This window comes from Anopheles merus, chromosome 2R, assembly GCF_017562075.2.
Source record: "Anopheles merus strain MAF chromosome 2R, AmerM5.1, whole genome shotgun sequence".
Taxonomy (NCBI): Eukaryota; Metazoa; Arthropoda; class Insecta; order Diptera; family Culicidae; genus Anopheles; species Anopheles merus.
The window spans coordinates 4,665,999-4,689,049 of record NC_054082.1 but is presented as its reverse complement, the minus strand read 5'-3'; the positions used below and the strand labels follow the sequence as shown (position 1 = coordinate 4,689,049).

The 23,051-nt window shown below is 46.0% G+C and overlaps 5 protein-coding genes across 14 annotated transcripts in view; 3 read left to right on the top strand and 2 right to left on the bottom strand.

The window, feature by feature from the left end:
- The first annotated feature begins 104 nt into the window (after positions 1–104).
- LOC121601725 (bifunctional purine biosynthesis protein ATIC) lies at positions 105–3,079 on the top strand. Of its 4 annotated transcripts, none has more exons than XM_041930539.1 (3): positions 105–422; positions 1,022–1,135; positions 1,217–3,079. In XM_041930539.1, exons 1-3 carry the CDS (start codon positions 380–382, stop codon positions 2,968–2,970), a joined length of 1,911 nt encoding a protein of 636 aa, XP_041786473.1. In that variant the 5' UTR covers positions 105–379; the 3' UTR covers positions 2,971–3,079. The 4 variants fall into 4 exon arrangements, with proteins under 4 accessions (XP_041786473.1, XP_041786466.1, XP_041786485.1 ...); XM_041930532.1 differs by having other exon boundaries at positions 1,019–1,135; XM_041930551.1 differs by having other exon boundaries at positions 105–580.
- Positions 3,080–3,596: 517 nt separating this feature from the next.
- LOC121601760 (leucine-rich melanocyte differentiation-associated protein-like) lies at positions 3,597–6,168 on the top strand. The gene is made up of 4 exons (XM_041930570.1): positions 3,597–4,959; positions 5,049–5,279; positions 5,569–5,708; positions 5,779–6,168. The coding sequence occupies exons 1-4, from the start codon at positions 4,822–4,824 to the stop codon at positions 6,158–6,160; spliced, it is 891 nt and encodes a 296-aa protein (XP_041786504.1). The 5' UTR covers positions 3,597–4,821; the 3' UTR covers positions 6,161–6,168.
- Positions 6,169–6,273: 105 nt separating this feature from the next.
- LOC121601752 (replication protein A 70 kDa DNA-binding subunit) lies at positions 6,274–8,593 on the bottom strand. Its single transcript, XM_041930559.1, has 3 exons — positions 8,317–8,593; positions 6,743–8,236; positions 6,274–6,668 (listed from the first exon to the last, which is right to left on the bottom strand). The coding sequence occupies exons 1-3, from the start codon at positions 8,350–8,352 to the stop codon at positions 6,360–6,362; spliced, it is 1,839 nt and encodes a 612-aa protein (XP_041786493.1). The 5' UTR covers positions 8,353–8,593; the 3' UTR covers positions 6,274–6,359.
- Positions 8,594–8,890: 297 nt separating this feature from the next.
- LOC121590451 (phosphoglycerate mutase 2-like) lies at positions 8,891–10,255 on the top strand. The gene is made up of 2 exons (XM_041910165.1): positions 8,891–9,132; positions 9,236–10,255. The coding sequence occupies exons 1-2, from the start codon at positions 9,030–9,032 to the stop codon at positions 9,898–9,900; spliced, it is 768 nt and encodes a 255-aa protein (XP_041766099.1). The 5' UTR covers positions 8,891–9,029; the 3' UTR covers positions 9,901–10,255.
- A 68-nt stretch (positions 10,256–10,323) lies between these two features.
- Positions 10,324–23,051, bottom strand: part of LOC121590450 (heterogeneous nuclear ribonucleoprotein R) — a 54,259-nt gene continuing 41,531 nt past the window's right edge. For 5 of the 7 annotated variants that reach the window (XM_041910160.1, XM_041910162.1, XM_041910163.1 and 2 more), the window contains one exon: positions 19,464–19,558. In XM_041910160.1, coding sequence (XP_041766094.1) covers positions 19,549–19,558 — 10 coding nt within the window. In that variant the 3' untranslated portion in view covers positions 19,464–19,548. Of the gene's footprint in view, positions 19,559–19,908; positions 20,412–23,051 lie in introns of those variants that run through there. The other 2 variants (XM_041910159.1, XM_041910164.1) reach the window with 2 other exon arrangements.

The following is a 23,051-nucleotide window of genomic DNA, read 5'->3' as shown; positions in this document are numbered from 1 at the left end:
TCCGCATGTGCTCGTAAGCGTTACCTTAGCAACCATGTTCGATACAGCGGTAAAACCACGTGTTTTGGTGGTCAAAGTAGCAGCGAGCAATGAGAAACCGGTCTTCCACCACAAATGAACCTTGGTATTGTATTGCATCGCAGTAGGCTAAATCCTATTGTTACCACTACAGCGATGTGCCGGTTAAGGGCCCTTTTGTCGTGTTTATGAGCGATCGCGCTCGCAAGTGATCGCTTGATTCGTGCGGAAAAGAGACGCAAATGACTAGCCGTCCTCTTCACACGTTCGTCTAATGCCTACGAGGGGCAGCATCACCGTCACCGGCTTGACAAAGTAATTTAACCTCACCAATCAAGCGGAAGCGGAGAGGGGGGATTCCATGTGCTGGAAACGATCACTTGCCTTCGTCTTCGCTGGCTGCTGTGAGTAGGATATCGTGTGGTGTGATTTTTACTGCGATTCAGATCGTTCCGCAAGCCGGTTGTTCCGTTCTGTGGTCAACTTTGTGTTGTGTGTGATTTCACATTAAAATTCATCGTGTGTGTGATATCCCCCCAAACCCATTCGTCTCGCTAAAAACGTGAGTAAAACGACGCCGGCAACTCCGTTTTGTAGCACACGTCCTTCCTCTCTGTGTGTGACCCAGTTGTTTATGTGTGTGTGTGTGTTTGTTTCGTTGTTGTTTTTTACCACAAACAATCCCTAACCTCCCAAATTGACCCCTCGTGGAGGCACTTTACCATACCCTATACTATCACTATTTGCACTATCGCCTCCGGAACTAACGTGAGAGCTGCCCTGGCTGCTCCCGCTGGCGGATTGGCATCGATCGGTAGGGCTGTTGGTAACGTCGACCGTCGTCTCGGTTCTCGGCTGACGTTGGCCTGAGGGCGCCTCTTATCAGCTTCCCCCCTCGAGGGGTTGTTGTTGTTATTGTACCATTTCTCGTTCCCTGCCACTCTCACTTGTGATGTGATCGTACATTATCGATCGTTCACTGTGTTTCTTCGTTTTCCAGCAGTCCAGTGGTCGACCCGGAACGGCAGTCTTTGCGTGACTTCGGTAGTGAAAGGTTTGAAGCGATACACCAGCACCACCACCACCACCACCACCACCATGGCTAGTGGAAAGATTGGTAAGTGTCGATCGGTCAGGGGACAATGATCGAAGAAATTCTCACTAAATTCCTCTCTTCTCCATCCATTTCTGCCGGCAGCACTCGTAAGCGTGTCGGACAAGTCCGGACTGGTGGAGTTTGCCAAGGGGCTGAACGAGCTCGGCCTGAAGCTGGTGGCGAGCGGCGGCACGGCGAAAGCGATCCGCGACCTGGGCCTGCCCGTGCGCGACGTTTCGGACGTAACGGGCGCACCGGAGATGCTCGGTGGCCGGGTGAAGACGCTCCACCCGGCCGTACATGCCGCCATTCTCGCCCGGATGACCGAATCCGACCAGCGTGACATCAGCCAGCAGAAGTACGAGCTGGCCCAGCTCGTCGTGTGCAATCTGTACCCGTTCGGGTTGACCATCTCCAAGCCGGACGTGACGATTGCGGACGCGGTGGAAAACATCGACATCGGCGGGGTGACGCTGTTGCGTGCCGCGGCCAAAAACCACCAGCGCGTCACGGTGCTGTGCGATCCGAAGGACTATCCGAAGGTGCTGGAGGAAATCCGGCAGCACGGCGACACAACGCCGGCCACCCGGCAGCTGCTGGCGCTGAAAGCGTTCACGCACACGGCCGAGTACGATGCGATCATTTCGGACTACTTCCGCAAGCAGTACTCGGCGGGCGTGTCGCAGCTCAACCTGCGCTACGGCATGAACCCGCACCAGAAGCCGGCCCAGATCTTCACGCTGCTCGAACGCTTGCCGCTGAAGGTGGTGAACGCGTCGCCCGGCTTCATCAATCTGTGCGATGCGCTGAACGGGTGGCAGCTGGTGCGCGAGCTGAAGCGTGCGCTTGGGCTGCCGGCCGCGACCAGCTTCAAGCACGTGTCGCCTGCCGGCGCCGCGGTCGGTGTGCCGCTGTCGCTTGAACAGGCGAAACTGTGCATGGTGGACGATATGATGGACAGCCTGACCCCGATGGCGACGGCGTACGCGCGAGCCCGCGGTGCCGACCGCATGTCCTCGTTCGGCGATTTCGTCGCGCTGTCCGATACGTGCGATCTCGCCACCGCCAAGATAATTGCGCGCGAAGTGTCGGACGGTATCATTGCGCCCGGCTACACGGAGGAAGCGCTGGAAGTGCTGCGCAAGAAGAAGAACGGTTCGTACTGCGTGCTGCAGATCGATCCGACGTACGAGCCGGGACCGGTGGAGCGCAAGACGCTGTTCGGGCTGCAGCTGGAGCAGCGCCGCAACGATGCCGACATCAACAAGGCCCTGTTTACGAACATCGTGACGAAGAACAAGACGCTGCCGGAGGGTGCGCTGCGCGATCTGATCGTCGCCACGATTGCGCTCAAGTACACGCAGAGCAACAGCGTCTGTTACGCAAAGGACGGGCAGGTGGTGGGCATTGGCGCGGGGCAGCAGTCGCGCATCCACTGTACGCGGTTGGCGGGCGACAAGGCGGACAATTGGTGGCTGCGGCAGCATCCGCGTGTCGCTGGCATGCAGTTCCGCAAGGGCGTTAAGCGGGCGGAAATTTCGAACGCGATCGACAACTACGTGAACGGTACGGTGGGCAAGGACATGCCGGTGGCACAGTTCGAGGCGATGCTGGAGAAGGTACCGGCGCCGCTGACCGGGGAGGATAAGGAGCAGTGGACGCGTCAGCTGACGGGCGTTTCGCTCGGTTCGGATGCGTTCTTCCCCTTCCGGGACAATGTGGATCGGGCGAAGCTGAGCGGCGTGTCGTACATTGCCAGTCCGGCCGGGTCGACCAACGATGCCGGGGTGATTGATGCCTGCAACGAGCACGACATCGTGATGGTGCACACGAACCTGCGACTGTTCCATCATTGAAAGCAACAAAAAAAAAAAAACATTTAATGTTAAAAACACACAAATTGCGCCATCGTTTTAAAACGAAAACCAATCAATAAAGTACAATGATTTCTAACTGATATGTAAATTCCGCTGAACTCCGCTGCTTGTTACTGAACTCGTTGCCACTTTCGCTTTCTTCACATCGCTGCACGGCACGGATGATGTAGTTGTGCCGTTGCTATTGCCATGCACCAGCCTACTTAGAGTGACCTTATCAAGTTCGATCTGCGACTTGCGCGTTCGAACGTCTATTGCAGTTGGCAACGCAAGATTGAACAGTATTTACAACAACACACTGGGGCTCAACATTATCATCAAATGCACCACATGCTTGCAATTCTGTTCACGGTCTCCAGCGGTCTGGGGTGCCTCGGGTGGAAGCTACACCTTGAGGCAGACATGCCGGCATTCCACAGAGTATCATATTACCCAGCACTAACCGGTAAACCCCAGCCACCATCATTCTGGAGCGGCCATTTCTACACAGGGAAGGGCAAAACACATACAAACACACACACACACACACACACACACACACACACGCACGTTGTAAACGCTGCCGAAGGAATCACTTCAAGTGACGAATGAAGCGAAACGGACTCGGTTCTCGTATCCGCATCGTGTGTATGTTCGAACGTTCCAGGGGTTTCCTTGGCCGGCGTGCTTTTTCAGCTCATCCGACGTGAACCACAGACATCGCGCTCCGCTGGCGACTGTTGTTGGCAGCACTCGAAGATTACGGCACCACGAATAACGAATTGTTCACACAAAAAAGCAGCACCGTTTGCAGCAACTGATAAGAAGCTACCGCCACCGCGAGCGAGACAAAACAGGGGTCCAAACCCACACGAACATTCCGGCCGCCGCTACAACAACACACGCTGGTGACGAAATCTAGCAACTGCCGTCGTGGTGACCGGTAAGCATCCAGAGCGCGGTTGCTTGGATGAGTAAGTGACGACGACGTAGGTAGCACACATTGTTGTCGTGTGTCCCGGGCGGCAGGGCAAGAGATTTGGCGGATGCGGACAACCGCCTTTGCGGGAAGCAAAAGGAGTGCAACAGCTTCGCTATTATATTGTAAAAACGATCGAGAGATCAACCAAGCGAACAAATCTCGAGAAGCCGAGCGTGTGCCACCAGAGTACCACCACTGTCTCCTTGTGTTTGCTGATAAGACCGGCACACACCACACATCGGCGGCGGAATAATCGGGTGGGTAAATATAGGCTTTTTTCCTCCCCCCCCCCGGCGGGGCCACTACCACCGTCAACTACTACGCGGGGAGGAGGTGCGTGCGTGCGTGCGGAGACACAGGGGTGCAATCGACCGGTGAGCATTGTAAGAGTGGCGATCCCCGCCGGCAGTATCTCGCAGAGAGGGCCCGCGCAATAATATAGTCCGAACTCGTACTGGTCCGCGATGCCATTACAATACCAGACCGGGCAAGGATAGCAACGACGCAGACGGGAGACCAGAGCCCAGAGAGCTTCATACCGGATCGGCAGATTCCAGCAAGGGAACAAACGAGCGTCGTGAAATCCTTGGTGTTTCACACAATCCGTGTTTCGGACACACCGTGGGGCCACGAAGAGGAGGTTCAGTGTGTGTGTGCTCTGTGCCATTGTTTGCCGTGAGAGTGCGTGTGGAGGTTTTGTGAGATTAGCCCCATACGGTCAATCACCGATACCCGCGAGTGCAGCATCGTCCAAGAGTTTGCCTAAGATCTTGGAGGATCGTCTCTTTGAGCGGTGGTGAAATCTTTTCACCGTTAGTGTGTGTGCGTGTGTGTGTGTGTCTGTCGGTGGTTCGTCGTTTGTCGTGCCAATGTTGCTAACGCAGCTAGAGATTGCAGTCGGTAATCCAACGTTAAAGCGGAAGTACAGTGGCGACTACGGTGCTCTCAAGAAAAAGATGGAAGCCATCAACTGGAACAAAATCATGTACATCCCCCAGGAGGAAAAGGTACTAGAAAACAACACTGTTTTACCCCTATCATGCGCTAATACTCGGTTCCTTCCCCCCCCCCCCCTCCGCCCAATCTCAATCGGCAGCTGATATACTTCGACCAGAAGACGTACCGACTGCCGGAAGCGATCGTGACGATGTACGCCGACCGTGTGCAGCATCTCGATCTGAGCCACAACAAGCTGTCGTCCTTCGATGCGCTGGAACGCTTCCCGTATCTCGTCGAGCTCGTGCTGGACAATAACTACCTCACGGACGAGATTATCTTTCCCGCACAGCTCAATAACGTGAAGCTGCTTTCACTGAACAATAATAAGGTAAGTGATGGCGGGGATACTCGTAAAATTGCAACAACACCAAAAAAAAGCCCGATATGATAAGAATTGCTACAGCCTAGATCGGTTCACTTATCATGCGCACTCGCGAGGTGGCTCAAAGGCTATCATCGGAAGCGAGAGGAAATCATGTTTCGTCTGTACCGATAGGCAGCAGCAGCATCATCACCACCATAATGCACACATCACTGCAGTCTGCAGGCTTGCTCGTTGCTTGCCTGCTTGCACCGAACACGATCGTGTACTAAAACAAAGCTTTCGATCATTGCAGTTCAAGAATTTGGATCTCCTGCTCACCAAACTGTCGCTCTGCTTTCCCGAGCTGGAGTATCTGAGCTTGCTGGGCAATCCTGCCTGCCCGTGCCATCTGCTCAACCTGAAGTACACGGAATACGATTATCAGAAATATAGGTAAGTTTGAGTAAGGGAAGAAAGAAGGAAGCATCGAACCCAATTTTCACGGCTTGTCACACTTGCGTAGACTGTACATCATCCGACACCTTCCGAAGCTTCGCATCCTTGACGGCCAGCGGGTGAAAAAGATGGAGCGCGACTTTGTGCGCTGCCAGCTGGAGAACTACGGCGAGACGCTCGACAACGATCCGAACGCGGTGTCCGGTTCGGCCAAGCAGCAGCAGCAGCAGCAAACGAACGGCACCCGCAAGAGCAACACGCTGAAGCATCTCTACACGACCGTCAGCAGTGGGTTGGGATTGGGCCGGAAAAACCCGCCGGTGTACAGTCCGCTGCCCGAGACGTTGCGCGAGGTGGGCGATCATCGGGGCGCGTACGGCCGGTGCCGCTACCGGTACGTTGGGGCACAGTCCGAGGGCAACCGGTTTATACTCAACAATGACTTATGAGTAGCGTCCGTCGAGAGACACTCATATTTTTTATTCGCTGTATAATGTGTGTTTGTTTGTATATGTGTAGTAGTTGTAGAACTAATTTTAAAAAGTAAGAGAAAAAAGCAAGATGGAAAGAAAACGGGATGGAAGTGTATACTTATGCTCCAAACCGAAACATGCCGCGCTTATGAGTGTGTGTGAGAGAGGGATTGGTTCAGTTTTTGCCCACACCGGTTAGCTCCTGGATGCTTTTGATCAGCAGCGCATTGTACTCCTTGTGATTGACCGGGGCCACACTGACGGCCGACGTTTTGTTGCGCGGCTGCTCGCCAAAGTACTCCACCTTGGTGCGCAGCTTGAACACGAACGATTTGAAGCTGATCGAGGTGAACAGCTTTTCCGCCTCCTCCTTCTGGTACTCCAGACTGCTGCCGATCTCTTGCGACGATTTGCCCAGCATCTCCTCGGCCAGCTCCGTAAACACCGTCACCCAGCGATTCGACGTCCAATCGCCAATGAGCATCTGTAAAGGAAAGGGGAAACCCCCGCAGTTATTGAATCTGGCTCGTTCGAGGGCCACTCCCTTCGCACACTTACATTCACCAGCAGCCGGTACTTGAAGTTGGGAAACTCGGCATTACACTTCTCACAGCGAAACTGGCCATTCTCCTGATCGATCACCTTCTTGTTGCAGTCCGCCTGCGGGCACGCCTTGTAGACCGCGTTTGCCGACTTGATCGTGTGTATCATTGCCTTCACCTGGAAGTAGTCGGGTTTGTCGCCGGCGCCCAGATTCTTATCCTTCGCCTCCTGGAACGACAGCCACTCGGTGCTGACGCCGGCGGCACCACCGGTGCGGGCCGACACGCTGCTAACCGACGCCTCGCTGCCACCGTTCTCGAACCAACCACGCACCTTGTGTGCCATCTCCAGGTCCGGATTGAGCTTCATCACACTGCCACCGATCAGGCCGAGCGACTTACCGCCACCGAACTCGGACACCCGCGCTCCCTTCAGCAGCACGACCGGATGCGTGGTGGCGGGGAAGTTCTGTGCATCGTCACCCCACAGCGTCAGCTGCACCGATGCGTTGCTCGAATCGACGAGCGTAATTTCGCGCTTGCGCAACTCCCGGCCGGACGTTTTGGCCGTAAACTGGACCACATCGCTCGCGTCCTTGCACATGCCAATCACGTCGACCATCGCGTTCGGTTCCATGTTGGCGATCTGCGAGATCGGCACAAAGTTGTACTGTATCTCGGGCATCGAACCGTCCGCATCCTTGCACTCCTGCACGATCGTGTCGTTCGTCATCGTCATCTCGTAGTCGTTCTTCAGGCTGGTGTACTGCTTGTTGGCCGGCTTCAGCTGGCACTTCGAGATGAAGTACACCTTTTCGACCTCGATCATGTCGTAGTACCGGTCGCACTGCTCCTTGAACGCGGTGATGCGAATCTCGCCCGACTCGTCCATCACGTCCATGCTGAACAGCTTGCCCTCGCCCTTCGCATTGCTCCACGTGCGGATGCCCGACTTGGACATTACCCGCGCCTTGATTACCCACTTGTTCTGGTACGGGCTGAGCGAGGAGATGGGATGGGTGAGCGAGTCGCCGATCGATTGCGTCGGACCGGCGGAACCGCCCGACAGGGAGCGGTTGGCGCTGCCGTACGAAGCACCATTGCCCATGGTATTACTGCCAGTGTCCATCGGGCGGGCCGGGGCCTGCGTGGTGGCCGGCTGGGACGGTGTGTCCGTCATCGGTTGCGGATCGCCAATCTTTTCCCCCACCAAGCTGCCCTCCTTCAGCACGGTCAGCTCGACGATGATCAGCACCCGCTTCTCGCCCTTCTCGTTCCGGTTCACGACCGAGGTGGTGTAGCGATCGATCCGGATGATGGTGTACTGTGGCAGCTTGTCCTGCTTCTGCAGATCGTTCAGCTGCGTGGCCAGCATGGCGAAACTGTACAGAGACTTACCGTCCGATATGAGCAGCCGGAAGCGCTCGGACTGTTCCCCGTTGCCGGCGATGCGCTTGGAGCCGAGAATCTGTACGACCGGGTTTTGCAGCTCGTTTCCTTGCATGATTTCCTGCGATTCGGAGGTGGGTTGAAACGCCGTGTAAATGAACGCCCATCTTCTATCAATCGTCCCAATGCTGCTACACTTACCGCAAGGAAACCAACAGTAAGCCCGTGGGAACTCATTGTGTCTCAGGTGTGCGGGACGGTGTTTTTGATACGCTGCCGGATTTCCTTTCCTACACCACTATCCTAAAATACACTTCCACTGCACACAAAGACGGAAAATGTGCGTTGAAACACCGAAAACGATTGCAAATACGAGGGAAAAGTTTTGCCACAAACAACAAAAACGCACTAACAACCGATTGCTTTGTATACGGCGGCTGCAGGGAACTGATGAAGAAGGCGCCAAAACTTCAGCAACTGTCACTGACATGACGCGACATGAAAGCACACTGGAAAAAATAGCGCGCTGCGCTCGCGCGTGCACTCACGCAGCAGAACGTGCAAATTGGATACAAAAACCTATATTTATAATTTAATTTTGCTCAAAATCTATTGTTTTGCTCCGACAATTGGGCATATTTCCGTAAAACTTTAATGCAATAGAATTTAATTCTTTTGTCATCCATGCGACCAGCTTTGACACTGCCTCTTCCGAACAAATCAAAACAAATGTCACGCGGTGACAGTTGAGCGATACCGTCGGGTGACCTTCAGCGGATCGGAAAGGTCGTCGTTGTGGATTACACAGTTTGCTCCTGTGCAGTGGCAGCATTTACCGTGCGGCTCGTATCCTGACGGTTTCCGACTTGTCTTTCGATTTCCAAAACAGGTGAAAAATCTCGCTGCTAAGAAGAATGGCCGCAAAGTACCGCATTGTGATGGTTCGCCACGGCGAATCGGAGTGGAACCAGAAGAATCTGTTCTGCGGCTGGTTCGATGCTAACCTGAGCGACAAGGGTACGTATGGCGGGGATTCGCGGGCGCTCGTTTGTTGTGATGTAACTATGTTGTACGATTGCTGATGTGCGACCCATCCTCTCGTTCTCTCTCTGTCGTATAGGTAAGGAGGAAGCCCTGGCCGCCGGAAAGGCCGTGAAGGAGGCGGGCCTGAAGTTCGACATTGCCCACACGTCGCTGCTCACCCGTGCCCAGGTCACGCTGGACTCGATCCTGAAGGAGTCGGGCCAAACGAGCATCCCGATCCAGAAGACCTGGCGCCTGAACGAGCGCCACTACGGTGGCCTGACCGGGCTGAACAAGTCCGAAACGGCGGCCAAGTACGGCGAGGAGCAGGTGCTGATCTGGCGCCGCAGCTTCGATGTTCCCCCGCCCAACATGGAACCGGACCATGCGTACTACGATGCGATCGTCAAGGACGAGCGGTACAAGGACGACCCGAAACCGAATGAGTTCCCGATGGCCGAATCGCTGAAGCTGACGATCGCCCGCACCCTGCCGTACTGGAACGACGTTATCATTCCGCAGCTGAAGGAGGGCAAGAACATTATCATTGCCGCGCACGGCAACAGCCTGCGCGGTATCGTGAAGCATCTGGACCAGATGACGGATGAGGCGATCATGGGCCTGAACCTACCCACCGGCATCCCGTTCGTGTACGAGCTGGACGAGAACCTGAAGCCGGTCGTGTCGATGAAGTTCCTCGGCGATGAGGAGACGGTCCGCAAGGCGATCGAATCCGTCGCTAACCAGGGCAAGGCCAAGTAAGGCGGCAAACGGGAGGATACCCATGCCAAAACCCGGAAGTTGCTATTCGAATATGCCCCCCTTTATGTTTCCGTTTTTGTGTGATGCGTCCCTCGTTTAGAAGCTGTTGTTTGAGACAGGAAGTCAGTCAGTCTGCCAAGTCAGTAATTTATTTATAGCGTAGCGGGGTGCGGGGTAGAGTGCACCACTCTATTACACAAACTCTCTCTCGCACACACACAGCAGCTGCAGCAACACTAGCGTGTGTTGGGCGCGTATCAACAGGGCTAGACCAGATTCCACGAATCGTAATCTTAATTGTATTGTTCAGGATAATTGTCATGAAATAAAGCATAATTTGTTGACTGTCTGTAAAGCTGTAACGGTGTGGGCGGGTTTTTTTGTTCTCATTGGCGGGAAACAGATTGATATACACACGCTCGATTATTATAACATTTATTTTTTATTTTTAGTTTTCTTTCGTATATAGAGCAGTTACAAAGGTGGTTGATGTTTTCCTTTTATTTCTGTCCTTCCCTAACTATTCCTCTACGGCCTGTGTCTGCTCTCTGTCTCTCTCCTTCTCACCTGTGTTCCTTCCTAGTCCTGCGCTCCTATCTTCTCCACCGTTTTTTTTTGCTCCTCCTTCAACTTCTCCTCCACTCAACCGATCCCTATTACTGCCCTTTTACCTTAAAAAAACGCATCCTTTCTGGCTCCCCATACAACAACTGCCTGCCTGCCTGCGACTGATCGGTTGTCGGAGTATGATGTGGTTTTGCAGTGTGACCAATCGTCCAAACACGTTCGGATTCCGGTTATCAATTCTACCGTAAGCCCTTTCTTTTTTTCTGTGTCTCTCTCCCTCTCCCGGCATCATTGATTGTGGTCATTGGATGTTTTCTTTTTCTTTTCTTATTCTGTTGCAGCCATTCTTCATCCGTGAGTGTGGTGGTGGATTGAGCTTATTTTAACGCATTTTTTCTTCTTCTGTTCCTGTTTTAAGCTTTTTGTTCTGTTTCGTCATCTTTTTCTTCTCAAACTTTCGTGGTGTTTTTGCTCGCAGACTTTCAGTCTACCTTCAAACCTTCCAGCTAACCAAAACAAACCATTCAACGAAAACTGATAAACTAACTGCTCAAATGATGAATTCATCCCATGCCCTCTCCGTCGATATTGCTTATTACAAGGATATTATCGTGTAGCTAGAGCGATGTGGCCGGAGCCGCTCCGAAACTCCGCGCAAGAGCTTCGGTACACCGGAAAACGAATGTCGAAATGTTTGCGAAATTAGGCGTGTAACATCTGTCCACGTTGGTACACGATCACTGTACACCCCCCCACCCGCGGGCTGTGGTTGCTTCGATTCCTTACAAGTTATACATATATATATAGCTTAGTGGCAGTCGCCATGCGGTGTTTCGGTAATGGCATAACGAGCTTGTGTGTTCCTTTCTTACGACCGGAATAGAGCAACAAAGGCTGTGTCGTCGTTTGTAAAAACGGATAATATATAGGATGCAAAAAAGAAGCTATTACAGACAAACAAAATGGCGCAACGTCGTGATGGGCGGGATGGTTAAATTCATTTCGAACGGAGTCCTTAGCCTTCCTTTCCGGCCTTCTAGTAGCATCTAGTAGCCACCGACAGGGGAGTCCACGTGGAGCCCCCGGCGTGATGGGTTCGCAGTTTACGTTGGTAGTGGTTGTTACTTTACTGTTTGGTTTTAATTTATACAATCAAGGGGAACATGAACTGTTGCTGCTCTTTGCGCTTTCTGGCCGCTTTCGGTTGTAGGCAAAAAACGGAGGTTTATCGGGCATGATTTTCTACTTGTATGAAAGACGAACGGCAAATGGGGCTGGGAAAACGGTGTCACTTTCCCACACTTTTGAGCTGGGCGGTGGATTTTTGAGAACAAACGGAACACGAACGAACCATATCGCTAATTGCGTCCTGCTATGTATGTATGTATGTGTGTGTGTGTGTACGTTTGCGAAGGATTTGAAGGATGCGTTATGCGTTATGTTTATCCAAATTCCATCATTCTATCAATAACAATCCAACTAACTATCGTAGTGCGGTTGTAGATGCTCTCATAACTATTGCTTCAATTTTTGTTTGTCTTACTACTACTACACTTAGAACACGGTTCAACACACAAGCGGTTGGTGTGGAGGAGGGCAAACTTAAGATAAATGCTTATTCAAAGAAAGGAAAACCAGCGGGTGAATTGATAGAAACTGCTCTATTACGAAAGGAGCTTTCGAGTGTTCTGATTACTTGAGTAAATGTTATAATATTGAGGAAAGAAATGAAAAGAAAGCAAAAAAAAACCATTCAAAATATTGTAGTGTATGTGTGTGTGTGTGTACGTCAACTTTTTTTGTGTGTGTAATAGATTTGGTTACATTTAAAAGTTTTATTTATGCACAATAAATGGAGCAATCTTAAAAATAATCTGCTATTTTACGAAAAAAGGTAATAATTCCTGTCGTCCGGGCATACTTTTTCTGTTTAAATGTGCTTTCGCTCGCGGATTCGTTTCTATAGCAACGTTTCGCTAACTAAACTTTTGTTGCGTCGGAGCTTCTGCGCGCGCGCGCGGTTTTTCTGCGCACTAACCAGTTGACCTGACCTTCCTCACACACCGGAACTGTTGCTGAGCTAGTATATTCTTACAGGAGAATGAAAATAAAGTGAAAACACAAAATCAACGGTCGCGTAGGGCGCGTGGGGTGTTTTTTTCTTCTTTATCTAAAACATTAAAAATCTCCCATTTCTGAAAGGAAGATGTAAAATTCAAACAATATAAATTATAACGGCAGCATTTTGATCGTAGCTTTTCGCAAACTTGAGCGTCAGTATTGTAAGGGTCAGTAGTAACAATCGAGCCGGATTCATGTTATACGTTATATGTTGCTGTTACTCTTTGCCTGCAGCTGGTACAGTATTAGATGATGCTGGGTTTGAACCGTAAGAACTATATTAGTTAGAGCAATGTGTAACATTCAATAATTAAATTCTAGCCGATTATATAGCAATGTAGTAAAAAGTACGAATTTAACACACACAAAAAATGGGCAATGTTTAAGCTTAGTGCTTTCGAGTCGTTCTCTACTTTGCATACAAAAAACGGGGTGTAGTTTTCGTCAATCTGCTGGAGCTGAATGATAGTTGATTATTTACTTATTTTGCTAAAACAAATCAAATCAAACAAAAAATAAAGGGTGGAAGGGAAATTTTCTAGCCCAGTTTTAAGTGAAATATTCCGATTCGGGTCGAAAGCAGTGAAACACTATTTTGTAGCTTCATTGCCTTTTAGTTGTAACAAAATGGAACCAGACCGGGCAACGAAAAAGAAATAGAAAAATTAAACAAAACAAAAAAGATAGGAAAAACTGATACTACAAAACTGCGGAACGCAACAAATTGTCCGCCGTTTAAACGAAGCTATCACATTAAACATATGTGTGAGTAATAGAACAAACTAATAACGATAGTAAAGAGCTAGTACACTAGTACAACAAAAAGGCCTGTGAGCGAGCGCATGTTTAGACAAATAACGAAACAAACAAACAAACGAAAAAAGGAAATAAAGAAAACAATGTAGAAAAATCACACAACTCAACAGGTTTTTTAAGCGTTTGAAAATTTCCCTTCCGTGTTTACATATCTATATACGAAAGATAGGAGCACTGCAGCACAACAGTCACAGTTACTGTTAAACCCAAAATTACTGGATAAAACAGTTCTAACAAAAAAATAAAATAAAATAAAAGAGACTATGTCCTTCTAAAGCATAATTAAATGATTGTGGGTGTGTCTTATGCGTTATAATTGAACTCCATGTGTGTGTGTGTGTGTGTGTGTGTGTGTTTGTTGGATCTAGCTGAAATGATCGTGTTCAATTGATTTGAGTGTTCAAAGATGGTCCAGGCTCTATGAAGTGGTGTGGTTTGGTGTCCGAATAAACTGCCTTAACTGGATCCTGGATCTGTCCAACCTTAAGCTTAGCCAGCAACGTTTACCGTTAAAGGATTACCATAATAATAAAAGTAATAACATAAAATAAACATTCAATATATTGCATAATTTATCCTTTTGTTACTAATCTTTTTCCTCCTCCGTTTTTCCTCCATTTTTCCTCACTCCTACGCATAATTCCTAATAACCGTCCGTGCACTAGTCGTGGAGTATGATGTATGTGTAGATTACTGTGACAGGGAATTTGACCGCGAATGATGCATGCTATTTGAAAGTTCTGTTTCATCAACAACCGTTTGACCGTTTAAAGGTTAAAAGTTCTGCACTACCATAAGCTCTGAGGAAGGTTAAAAGTTTCTGCTTTTATTTGTAATTGTTCGCAACGTTGCTTAAGGTTGTAGGTTGCTGTTTTTATGTTTCTTTAAAGGGCTTTTTCGTCTATATTTTTATCGATATTGTAAAGTGAGCATGACAGATCGTTATGTCCCATGCATGCAGTACCGGAGATAGCGGATAACTATTGTTGGGTTAGAATTTTGGACCAAAAATCATGTCCCTGTGTCCGTTCTACGTAAGCTCTAGCCTAAACCGAACACAATCTGTTGTAATCTGTATAATAATTTTGACCTACACGCGCACACGGACCTTCAGAAAATGGGCAGGGGCAGGTCCGTCCTTACCTACACTTCACCTCCCAACGGCGGAAGCAGCATTTTGCTTCGAGCCGCTTTTTGTTTGTTTGTTTGTTTATATTTCAATCAGTCTTTACTCCCACTTTGCTTTTATAAGGCAGCTCGCAATTATTGGGCACCATCAGCATAGAACATCTGCCGAGTCCGTCCTTTCCTAGCCACACGTATCCTTTTTCTTCCTTTGACAGCGACAGCGCCCCATTTATCCACTAAGTGTAGCAGAGACGAAATAGAAATAAAAGCACTGCGTCTCGTCTCTTATCTTCTACCCAAGGGCCACACACAGAGGCCACCATCCATCCCCCGTAACGAGGGAGGTTAAACACGATTAGCTGTAGCTTTTCTTTTCCTCCCTACGCTTATATCACTTTACAGATTTCTTACCCTAAATAACAGTATGCTTTATTCGAATTTTAAAGTCTACTTTTACAGGATTTTGTTAAAGTAATTTGATTTTTGTTTGTTTGCATGCTGTAGAAGTTTCTCGCTTGTGGTGGAATTGAAATTGTTTGTTTAGAGTTTTGTTTCTCCATCATTTTAGCGTGTTTTAAAGAACAATTTCGTTTCCAATAGCTTCTGTGCACTGTGCAATAGTCGAATAATCCACCAACGTAGTAAACGCCGATAACTGAAATATTGCTTTAGCTAGGTAAGGTAGCGTTCGGATAAGAAGCATTGGCTGTTGTGACGGGCAGGGGCCACATACACATACTGATATGGGGACATACATTCGGCAGTTGCTATCAAGTAACGTAAACAACAAAATAAAAGTAAATGGTAATCAAACAAATTGTAGTATTAGGGTAGATATGAACGGTATACGGTACCGTGTTTTAATGCTCCTATTGTATGCATCTTTCGTGTTCGTGTGCTCACGCGTACCGTCAGTTCGTCTATATTGAGGATATTTAATTGTTTTTGCTCATATGCTGCTGTTGACGTCACACTGTTGAATGGTTGCTATTTGTTGCTATTAATCTGTAGGGGATTTTTCGTTTGTTTTAAACTACCAATGTAAAGTACAATGCTAATTGTCGATAAGGTTCGATTTGTTAGTTTCCGTTTGTCGCTGTTAATCCGTTCTCTCCGTTCTTATGCCCGCATCCGTTCGTTCGTTCGTAGCGTTAGCGTGTTCAGCGTTCTGCGATGCTAGTTTTATTGTATGTAAATTGGTGGACTAAGCCAAAGAGTACAACTTCGTATGATATAACAAAATGGGAAAGGAAAACAAAATGAATCTCGCCGTTCTCGCTGGGATTAGTGTCGCGCCTATAACTAACAGCCTGTGTTTAGCTTTCTAAATTCCAGCGGCAGCGGCAGTAGCAGCAGCAGCAGCAGCATTCCCGACGCTATGGGACATTCTAATGATGTTTGCCTGCTCATCCACAAACCCCCGAACCGTCTCCGTGTTCACGTGTGCTTACATACTCGTTATGCATTCTTTAAGTTACGTGTTGGCGTTTTGCGTGTGTGTTTGAGTGTTGATGTGTATATATAATTATAATTTTAATGTTTCGTTTCACTTTGCGTGATTCATTTGTGTATTGCAAACATTGATTCCTCCTCTATCTCCTACCCTCCTCCTCCTCCTCTGCCTTGCTTTCTCTCCTGCCATTCCTAACAAACATAAAAAAAAAACACACAGAAATCAAAGTTGTAAGTTAATTCATCTGCCTGCCTCAGTTAATCCGTTGTCAAGCCTTTACGATGTGCTTCTTCGTTATCGTATTTGTTTAAAGTGTCGCTTTAATTATACCACTTGTTTTCTTTCCTTTGTTTTTGTTGATATATTGTCTTCGTGTATAGTTTTCATTCCCTTTTCAGCATTCGTTTTCTCGCATTTTTTTCACTTTGCGTTTTGCACTTTTTTGCACTATGCTGCACTCGTCTATGAAGAGTATTTTACTGTTTTTTTTATCAAACGCTATCACTTTTATCGTTTTTACTTGTTTCCTTTTTTTTGCGCCATAATTTTTATCGTTTATCCAAAATGTACTTTCGCCAAAAAGAAAAAAAGGTTATCATGGCCTTCGAATACAATTTTGCCTCTAATGATTCTAATGAACACGGGATTGTTTTTTAGTTTTCTTCTTCGTTTAATATTTTTATACCGCGCTTTGCAAAACCTCACAGTGTCAGGGTTTGACGGGTGGTAACAGTTACCGAAAACATATAACGAAAGAGTAATACGTGAAATACGAGCCAAAGGTTTTGTTTAAATTTAGTTGGCCAATTAAGCACCCAGTACAGAATAACGTTTTTTCTCTTCTCCTTTTTACCTTTCCCTCTTCCCCCCTCTCTCACTCTCTATCTCTCTGTCTCTTTTTCTCTTTCCCTCATCCAAATAATACTTGCTCTCCCGTAAAGGAAGCATTACCAATTGAATCACTTTTAAATTGTTAATTTCAATTCTTCCTTATAAATTTGAACACTAATTTTGCTTTCTTGATTCACTTTGCTTTCTGTTTGTTTGTTTTTTTTTGTCTACACACTTTTTAGTCCTGCTTTTTTTAACTTTGCATTACGTTTAAACTTATACAACCAAAAATAAGCCTAGAATCAACTTTTTATACCCTTTCACTATGGGTTTTTTAGCATATTATTTTACATTATTTACCGTGACTGGTTTTTGCCGAGGGGGTTTTCCCTTCTCCTCCTCTCTCCTGGGTTTTCTTCTTCGTAACTAAATTTCTTCATATTTTTTCCGAATATATCACACACCACAGATTTAAGGTCAGTTTCACTTTATACTTTTTTACCGATTGGCCTGAATTGTACACATAAATATTCTTCTGGAAAGAACAAAACACGATTTCAAACAAAAAACTTGAGGTGCTGTCTATTTCAAATCGTCAACGATTTCGCACACCGTATATTTCGCAATCGGATAACTTTGCTCTCCCTCACCCTCTATCGCTCCTTATTTGATTCGTTTTTTAAGCATTCGCTCTCTCTCTCTATATATACACTTGTCTCAATACGCAAGAAAATGTTTTGCGCTTTGTTTTGTCTCGAAAAATTAAATTGGAGGAACAAGAACAATACAAAACAAATCCAACATAACTCAAAATAAACTTTTTTCTCTTTTCACGATTTTTACTAACGAAACATTATTAAAAAAAAAACTTTCACGAATCGAATGCTCGACCTTCACTTACTATCACGATTAGAGTTTTGCGTTTTGCTTTTCAATTTTTTTTCTTTCTTGTGTGTATAAATGTGCTCCTGACAGAATGACTGTGTTTTCCGACATTATTTTCTCCCGTTTACCACATCTCTCTCTCTCTCTCTCTCTCTCTCTCTCTCTCTCTCTCTCTCTCTCTCTGTCTGTCTGTCCCCTGATGTTGCATTTCTCCTAGGTTTGGGATTTCTTTTTTTTTTGTTTCTTCATTTTCTGCCAGCTTCCTTTTCTTGTCCAAAAAATAGTAGCGCCGAAATTAATGAATGAAAATAATCAAGAACATAATCTTAATCACGCTTATTTAGCCATTCCTTTACACTGGCTGCAACGCCGTCATCTCGTTTACATTGTGACGGTTCTCCCCCGTTTTCTCTGTCCTCGGGCCCTGTTCTTCTCCTCTTACACACAAGCAATTAGAAATTATTGGTAATCAAGCCCCTGGAGCAACTCTTCTTCGTTGGTTTTATGTTTTGCGCCCGACCTCTACATAAACTACATCCTTGCCATTATCGATTTTGTAAAACGGTGGAGATCTCGATTTTTGTTTTGTTTTGTTTCCTTGCATTATCATACTTGTTTGAATTGCTACGCACGCGTTCGTGCCAGTGTTTTGCTGGGCTCGCGTATCCTCTAACTATACCCTATCTCAGCGTGGAGTAAATATGTATTATTTGATGATAGAAAACTTTAAGTGAAAATTACGATGGCGGTGTGCGAGAGGGGAACGACGACTTTGACGAAAATCATGAACCCCGGTTTGATGATTGCGTTTCCCCCCCTTTTTTTGCAATGCTGCACACAATAACCCCTGGTACCTGCTGCTTCATGCTGCTACACAACGTTTTTTGTCCCTGTCTTCACGTTTTAGTAAAATTTTAAATTTTAGCACAGATTTCATTCTATTCCTTTAGAACATTAATTTCTCTCTCTCGCTCTCTTCGCGCTTTTTTTACCCATCTCACTGCTGTTTGAAGATTTTTTTTTGCGAATGAGTTCTACTCTAATATACGATTTTCAATGTGCTCGAACGAATTTCGTTAAGTTTGAGAATAATTGTCATTAGAATAATGCCACAAATAAAATCAGTCGGTTTTTGCTTAATTTTGTAATGTACTCCCTTTTTATCTTCCCTTTCTTCCGGCTTCTGGCACAATAGTCTTCCACAGTTGGTGGTGCCCCAAGTTTATCGCCAATCGCCCGTTGCTTTGTTTGCCTAAATTTATTTGTATACCACAAGTCCCTGCTCCTATTCTCCTGTCTCTAGCTCGGTTTAAGCGGTTCACCCTCTCCACGCTGTCACTTCTTCTCCGAATGTTTAACAAAGTTTTTAACGTTTCGAGTAAGCCGTGCTTGGTCGATCAATCAATGCCGATCAGACCGAGCGAAAGAGTTGAATTTAGTGTCGGGCACATAATTAACACACTTCAAACGCGCCGCCTCCCGAAATACGTTTAATGCCGAACGCATCACTGCCTTTGTTTTCGACGAACATCTGTGTTTATTGCTGTGTCAGTAGGCGCCTTTACCGTAGCTTAATGTTGGTGGGGTGGGTATGAGTTGTTGATTGGGGAAGAAGGGGAAGATGGGGGGGGGGTTATGTTGTGGGGGGTTGGGTGTGTTTGTGTGTGTGTGTATAGTTTGCTTAGCTCCACGCCGAGTAGGTGTCGGTATACCATTGCTCTCCACCGTTTGCCCCTAGTGGCTGCTGGGGCAATGGTTGGCTGCCCCAGCTGTTACCAAAATTTGCTAATGCTCCATAGCGTCGTTTGATGTCCCCTTGATTGTGAGGACCTCCTTCGAATTTGCGTTTACCGATTGCTGCTCGATCGCACACCGGTGGCAGATGAGGGTCACAGTAGTGTCCGCGCGACAAACGCAGGGGTGGGAGGGAAATGGGAAGATATAAAACACATGATTAGTATAATTGTAGATAAATGCTTGCAAGTAAAGTCTGCGTCTATGGTCGATTATTCTGCACTGACTCTGACCGCTGTCGAATCGTTAGATCGCTCTAGCTTCCTGTCCCTCAAAGGTTAATTCTCACGTTCCGCTTCGATCGTGCCGAACGAAAGCTACCAGGCGTCTCCATGGACGTCGGAGCGTAATGCGCCTAAAGGTAGATTATGCAGAAGCGCTGTACCGAACGAACAAAGCTACGATACACACGATTGATTGATATTACATCATTTCTTATGCTGAAACACACATTATATTACTACATATCGTTTGTTTCTATTTCTCTGATTAGTTCAACGATGTCATTCGATTTCGATTTTGATTGTTCCAACGAGATATCGTATACATTTTCTCTCTTCGTTATCGGATATCGTATATTTCTTTTGGTGTTTGGCTATCATCAATAAGCAAAAAAAAAAAAGAACAAACCATATGCATGAAAAACAAACAAACTGAGTGACGTGCTTTGAGTCCACCATTTCCTTAGTTGAGAGGTGTATTTCGAGGAACACACGTCACCAGATGTACTCATTTCCGATCCTTTCCTTTTTACCGACGTTTTGGCAACCCCATATGCTCTTTCTCTCTCAGTTTTTTCGGCAATATTTCCCTAGCTTTTTGGTTTTTCGTGCGCCTCCTCAGTGTATATATATACACTAATAAATGGGAGAATGATAGAGTGGAGGATTTCGACTACCCGTGTGATAGCTGCTACCTATCAGTTTACGTTTGTTTGTTTGTTCGATTCCAATTGATAGTTTCGTATTCAGTTCGCCATAAAACGAGACATAAAATAATATTAAACATTAGATGTGCTTCAAAAACGTGAAATACATTTGCAAATATAATTCACAACAACGGATACGGAGAGTATCTGTTTTTGTATGGAGTGCGTGTGGTAACAAACCCCACAATTTTGCTGGTGATTTGTATAATTGCCAATATAACAGTAAGCTTCAAAGAACAAATGTTTCAAGCCACTCATTAATTACATCACTTAGCTAACTTACCTTGGAAAGTGAAAAAAAGAAAAGAAAGAAGTTAACAGAACCTCACAAATAGAAACTGAATCGAGCAAGAACTAGCCAAAACAGTTCAACTAAAAACTGAAAATAATTACTAAAACAGAAAATTTGAGTGTGTAATGATCCTGAATCCGAAGCAAAGTAAAAAATAATTTACATAATAAAAAAAATCATGGCAAAATGGCTAGCCTTTAAAAAAGAAAATATCGGTATCCTCGCATAAAAAAGAAAATGATCCCAAGGTGCTTTTCTTTTGCCAAAACCGTTTTTTTTTCGTTCTTTAGTCGTTTGGTATCCTTTGTTCTTGTTGTTGTGCTTGCTTTTCGCTGCCCTCTCCAATGCAGTTCAACTCTCTCTCTCTCTCTCTCTCTTCGGCATTTTGTGTGTGCATTAGTGCAAGTGGTGACGTAAAGAAAGCAGGTCTATTTTCTTGTCACTTTATTGTTGTCGATATATTTCATTGTACATAATACACATATTTCCATCGTTAACTAAAGGTACAAATGTTTGCTGCTTACGTTAAGAACCTGCCCTATACAATTATTATCTTGGTTAACACGTGGAACGCAAAGAATCGTGTACGTTTTGCGAGTAGTAGAACGAAAACACACAAATAAAAACCATGTCGAATGATATCTCACTTGCAACATAAATCTCCGAACGCTTCATTCTCGCGTGGTTAATAATAATTTTATCGTTTTATCTCGTTACATCGTTAGCTGTCGAATCGATTAGTATTGATAGTGCCGCATCTCACATTGCTTAGCGGTTATGTTGTTATGTGTGTTTCTGTTGATAGAGATTGTTTATTCCTATTGTGACAGTATCATGAACTCATATTCTAGTCGGTAAACTATTGTTGTTTATTATTTCTTTGCTTTGGAAAGAACATCTTTTGAAAATGAGAAGTGTATGTTACTTGTTGTATAGGTACGCTACTATATTATTGATCTGAATTTCTTGTAATCTAGTTTCGGTTCGATCTCCTGTCGCCAAGCTAGCGCAGATATCACATCGGTCGCAATTGTAACTTTGAATATCAGCGATGATTTTCTAGGATGGGATCGATAGTGTAATGCCTATTCCCCATAGGTAATGGTTGGTGTTATTAGTAGTGAGAAAAGCGATTGTGTCATGTATGCAGCATAAAGTTTAGACGGGAAGGTCGGAAAAAAGGTCGGAAAGAAAGCATTGTAAAAATACGCACAAATATCGATTAGAGTTGTTATTCACGTTAGTTTTTTTTCCCCCAAATGCGCATGAAAGGCATAACTTTAAACTATTGAACAGTTATGTGTTAGGTGGAATGAGTTGAACAAAAATAGCATGGACTTAATTAACCCACTGCCTTGTCATAGGTATCAAGGTAGGTGCCGTAACAGTCGAGGGGTGTACGCTACCATGATTGACCACAAGTTGTTATAATGCGTTTTGATTCGATTGTTGAAATAGTTTTTTAAGTAGTGTATGATAGAGAATATTATTTTGAGAAAAAAAACAGCAAGGGAAAAGTTGATCAAGCTTAAACAAAAACACGAAAACATTCATTTAGAAGAAAAGGGGTTTAGGTGCCAAGATGCCAAGAGCCGAAGACAGAAGGGAGTCATAACTGATGCGTCAGCAGTTTTTTGTTGAGATAGCTGAATGAAATGTAGAAAGTATGAAATACATGAGAGTAGAAAACAACCGTTAGGGGTAAAACAAAGTTTGTGTTTTTTTTTTCCTCTCTTCAAATGACATTGGACATAAGGTGTAGCGAGAGATGTAACATTACATCTGCGATGCTTTTCGTACGCATAAACCATCTGATACTAGGGTCGATTAATCACACGACCTTCAATATACTGGATGCGAGTGTTTAGTACTAAACAGCAATGCCGTTCCGCTTTCCGTTACACTCAGGGTCGGCTACTGAGCGTGAAGAAGACCTATAAATACTAATCGATTCTATTGCTGTCCTGTCGCGTAACACATAACCATACTTTTTATCCTTTACAAACAAATGGAGAGTTTTCCGTGCTTAAATGTACGCTTCACAATCTTAACTCAGACGACTTATCGATTAATTCATAACCACTTTTTCTTGTAATGATACGTGACATTGTTGCTTTTTTTTTTCTCTTACATTCTGCATAATCATGATTTAGTAACGCTAATGTACATTCTGATATACATATAAAGATGCTATATTCCGCGTGTTTCCTTTTTTATTTTGGTTTGGTATGCATTCATTGTTCCGCAATGACGTAATGCCCTACCGATTGCCGAAGAGAGAAAACTTACATATTCTATTGTGCTATTGACAGCATTCAAAATATATATTGTGAGGG

Coding starts and splice junctions, on each gene's coding strand:
- LOC121601725 (XM_041930532.1), top strand. CDS start 380: ATGTGCTGGAAACGATCACTTGCCTTCGTCTTCGCTGGCTGCT. Junction 423..1,018: donor CTTCGTCTTCGCTGGCTGCT/GTGAGTAGGATA, acceptor TTCGTTTTCCAG/CAGTCCAGTGGTCGACCCGG. Junction 1,136..1,216: donor CATGGCTAGTGGAAAGATTG/GTAAGTGTCGAT, acceptor TTCTGCCGGCAG/CACTCGTAAGCGTGTCGGAC.
- LOC121601760 (XM_041930570.1), top strand. CDS start 4,822: ATGTTGCTAACGCAGCTAGAGATTGCAGTCGGTAATCCAACGTTAAAG. Junction 4,960..5,048: donor ACATCCCCCAGGAGGAAAAG/GTACTAGAAAAC, acceptor CTCAATCGGCAG/CTGATATACTTCGACCAGAA. Junction 5,709..5,778: donor TACGATTATCAGAAATATAG/GTAAGTTTGAGT, acceptor ACACTTGCGTAG/ACTGTACATCATCCGACACC.
- LOC121601752 (XM_041930559.1), bottom strand. CDS start 8,352: ATGAGTTCCCACGGGCTTACTGTTGGTTTCCTTGCG. Junction 8,237..8,316: donor TTACTGTTGGTTTCCTTGCG/GTAAGTGTAGCA, acceptor TCCGAATCGCAG/GAAATCATGCAAGGAAACGA. Junction 6,669..6,742: donor AGTACCGGCTGCTGGTGAAT/GTAAGTGTGCGA, acceptor TTTCCTTTACAG/ATGCTCATTGGCGATTGGAC.
- LOC121590451 (XM_041910165.1), top strand. CDS start 9,030: ATGGCCGCAAAGTACCGCATTGTGATGGTTCGCCACGGCGAATCGGAG. Junction 9,133..9,235: donor TGCTAACCTGAGCGACAAGG/GTACGTATGGCG, acceptor TCTGTCGTATAG/GTAAGGAGGAAGCCCTGGCC.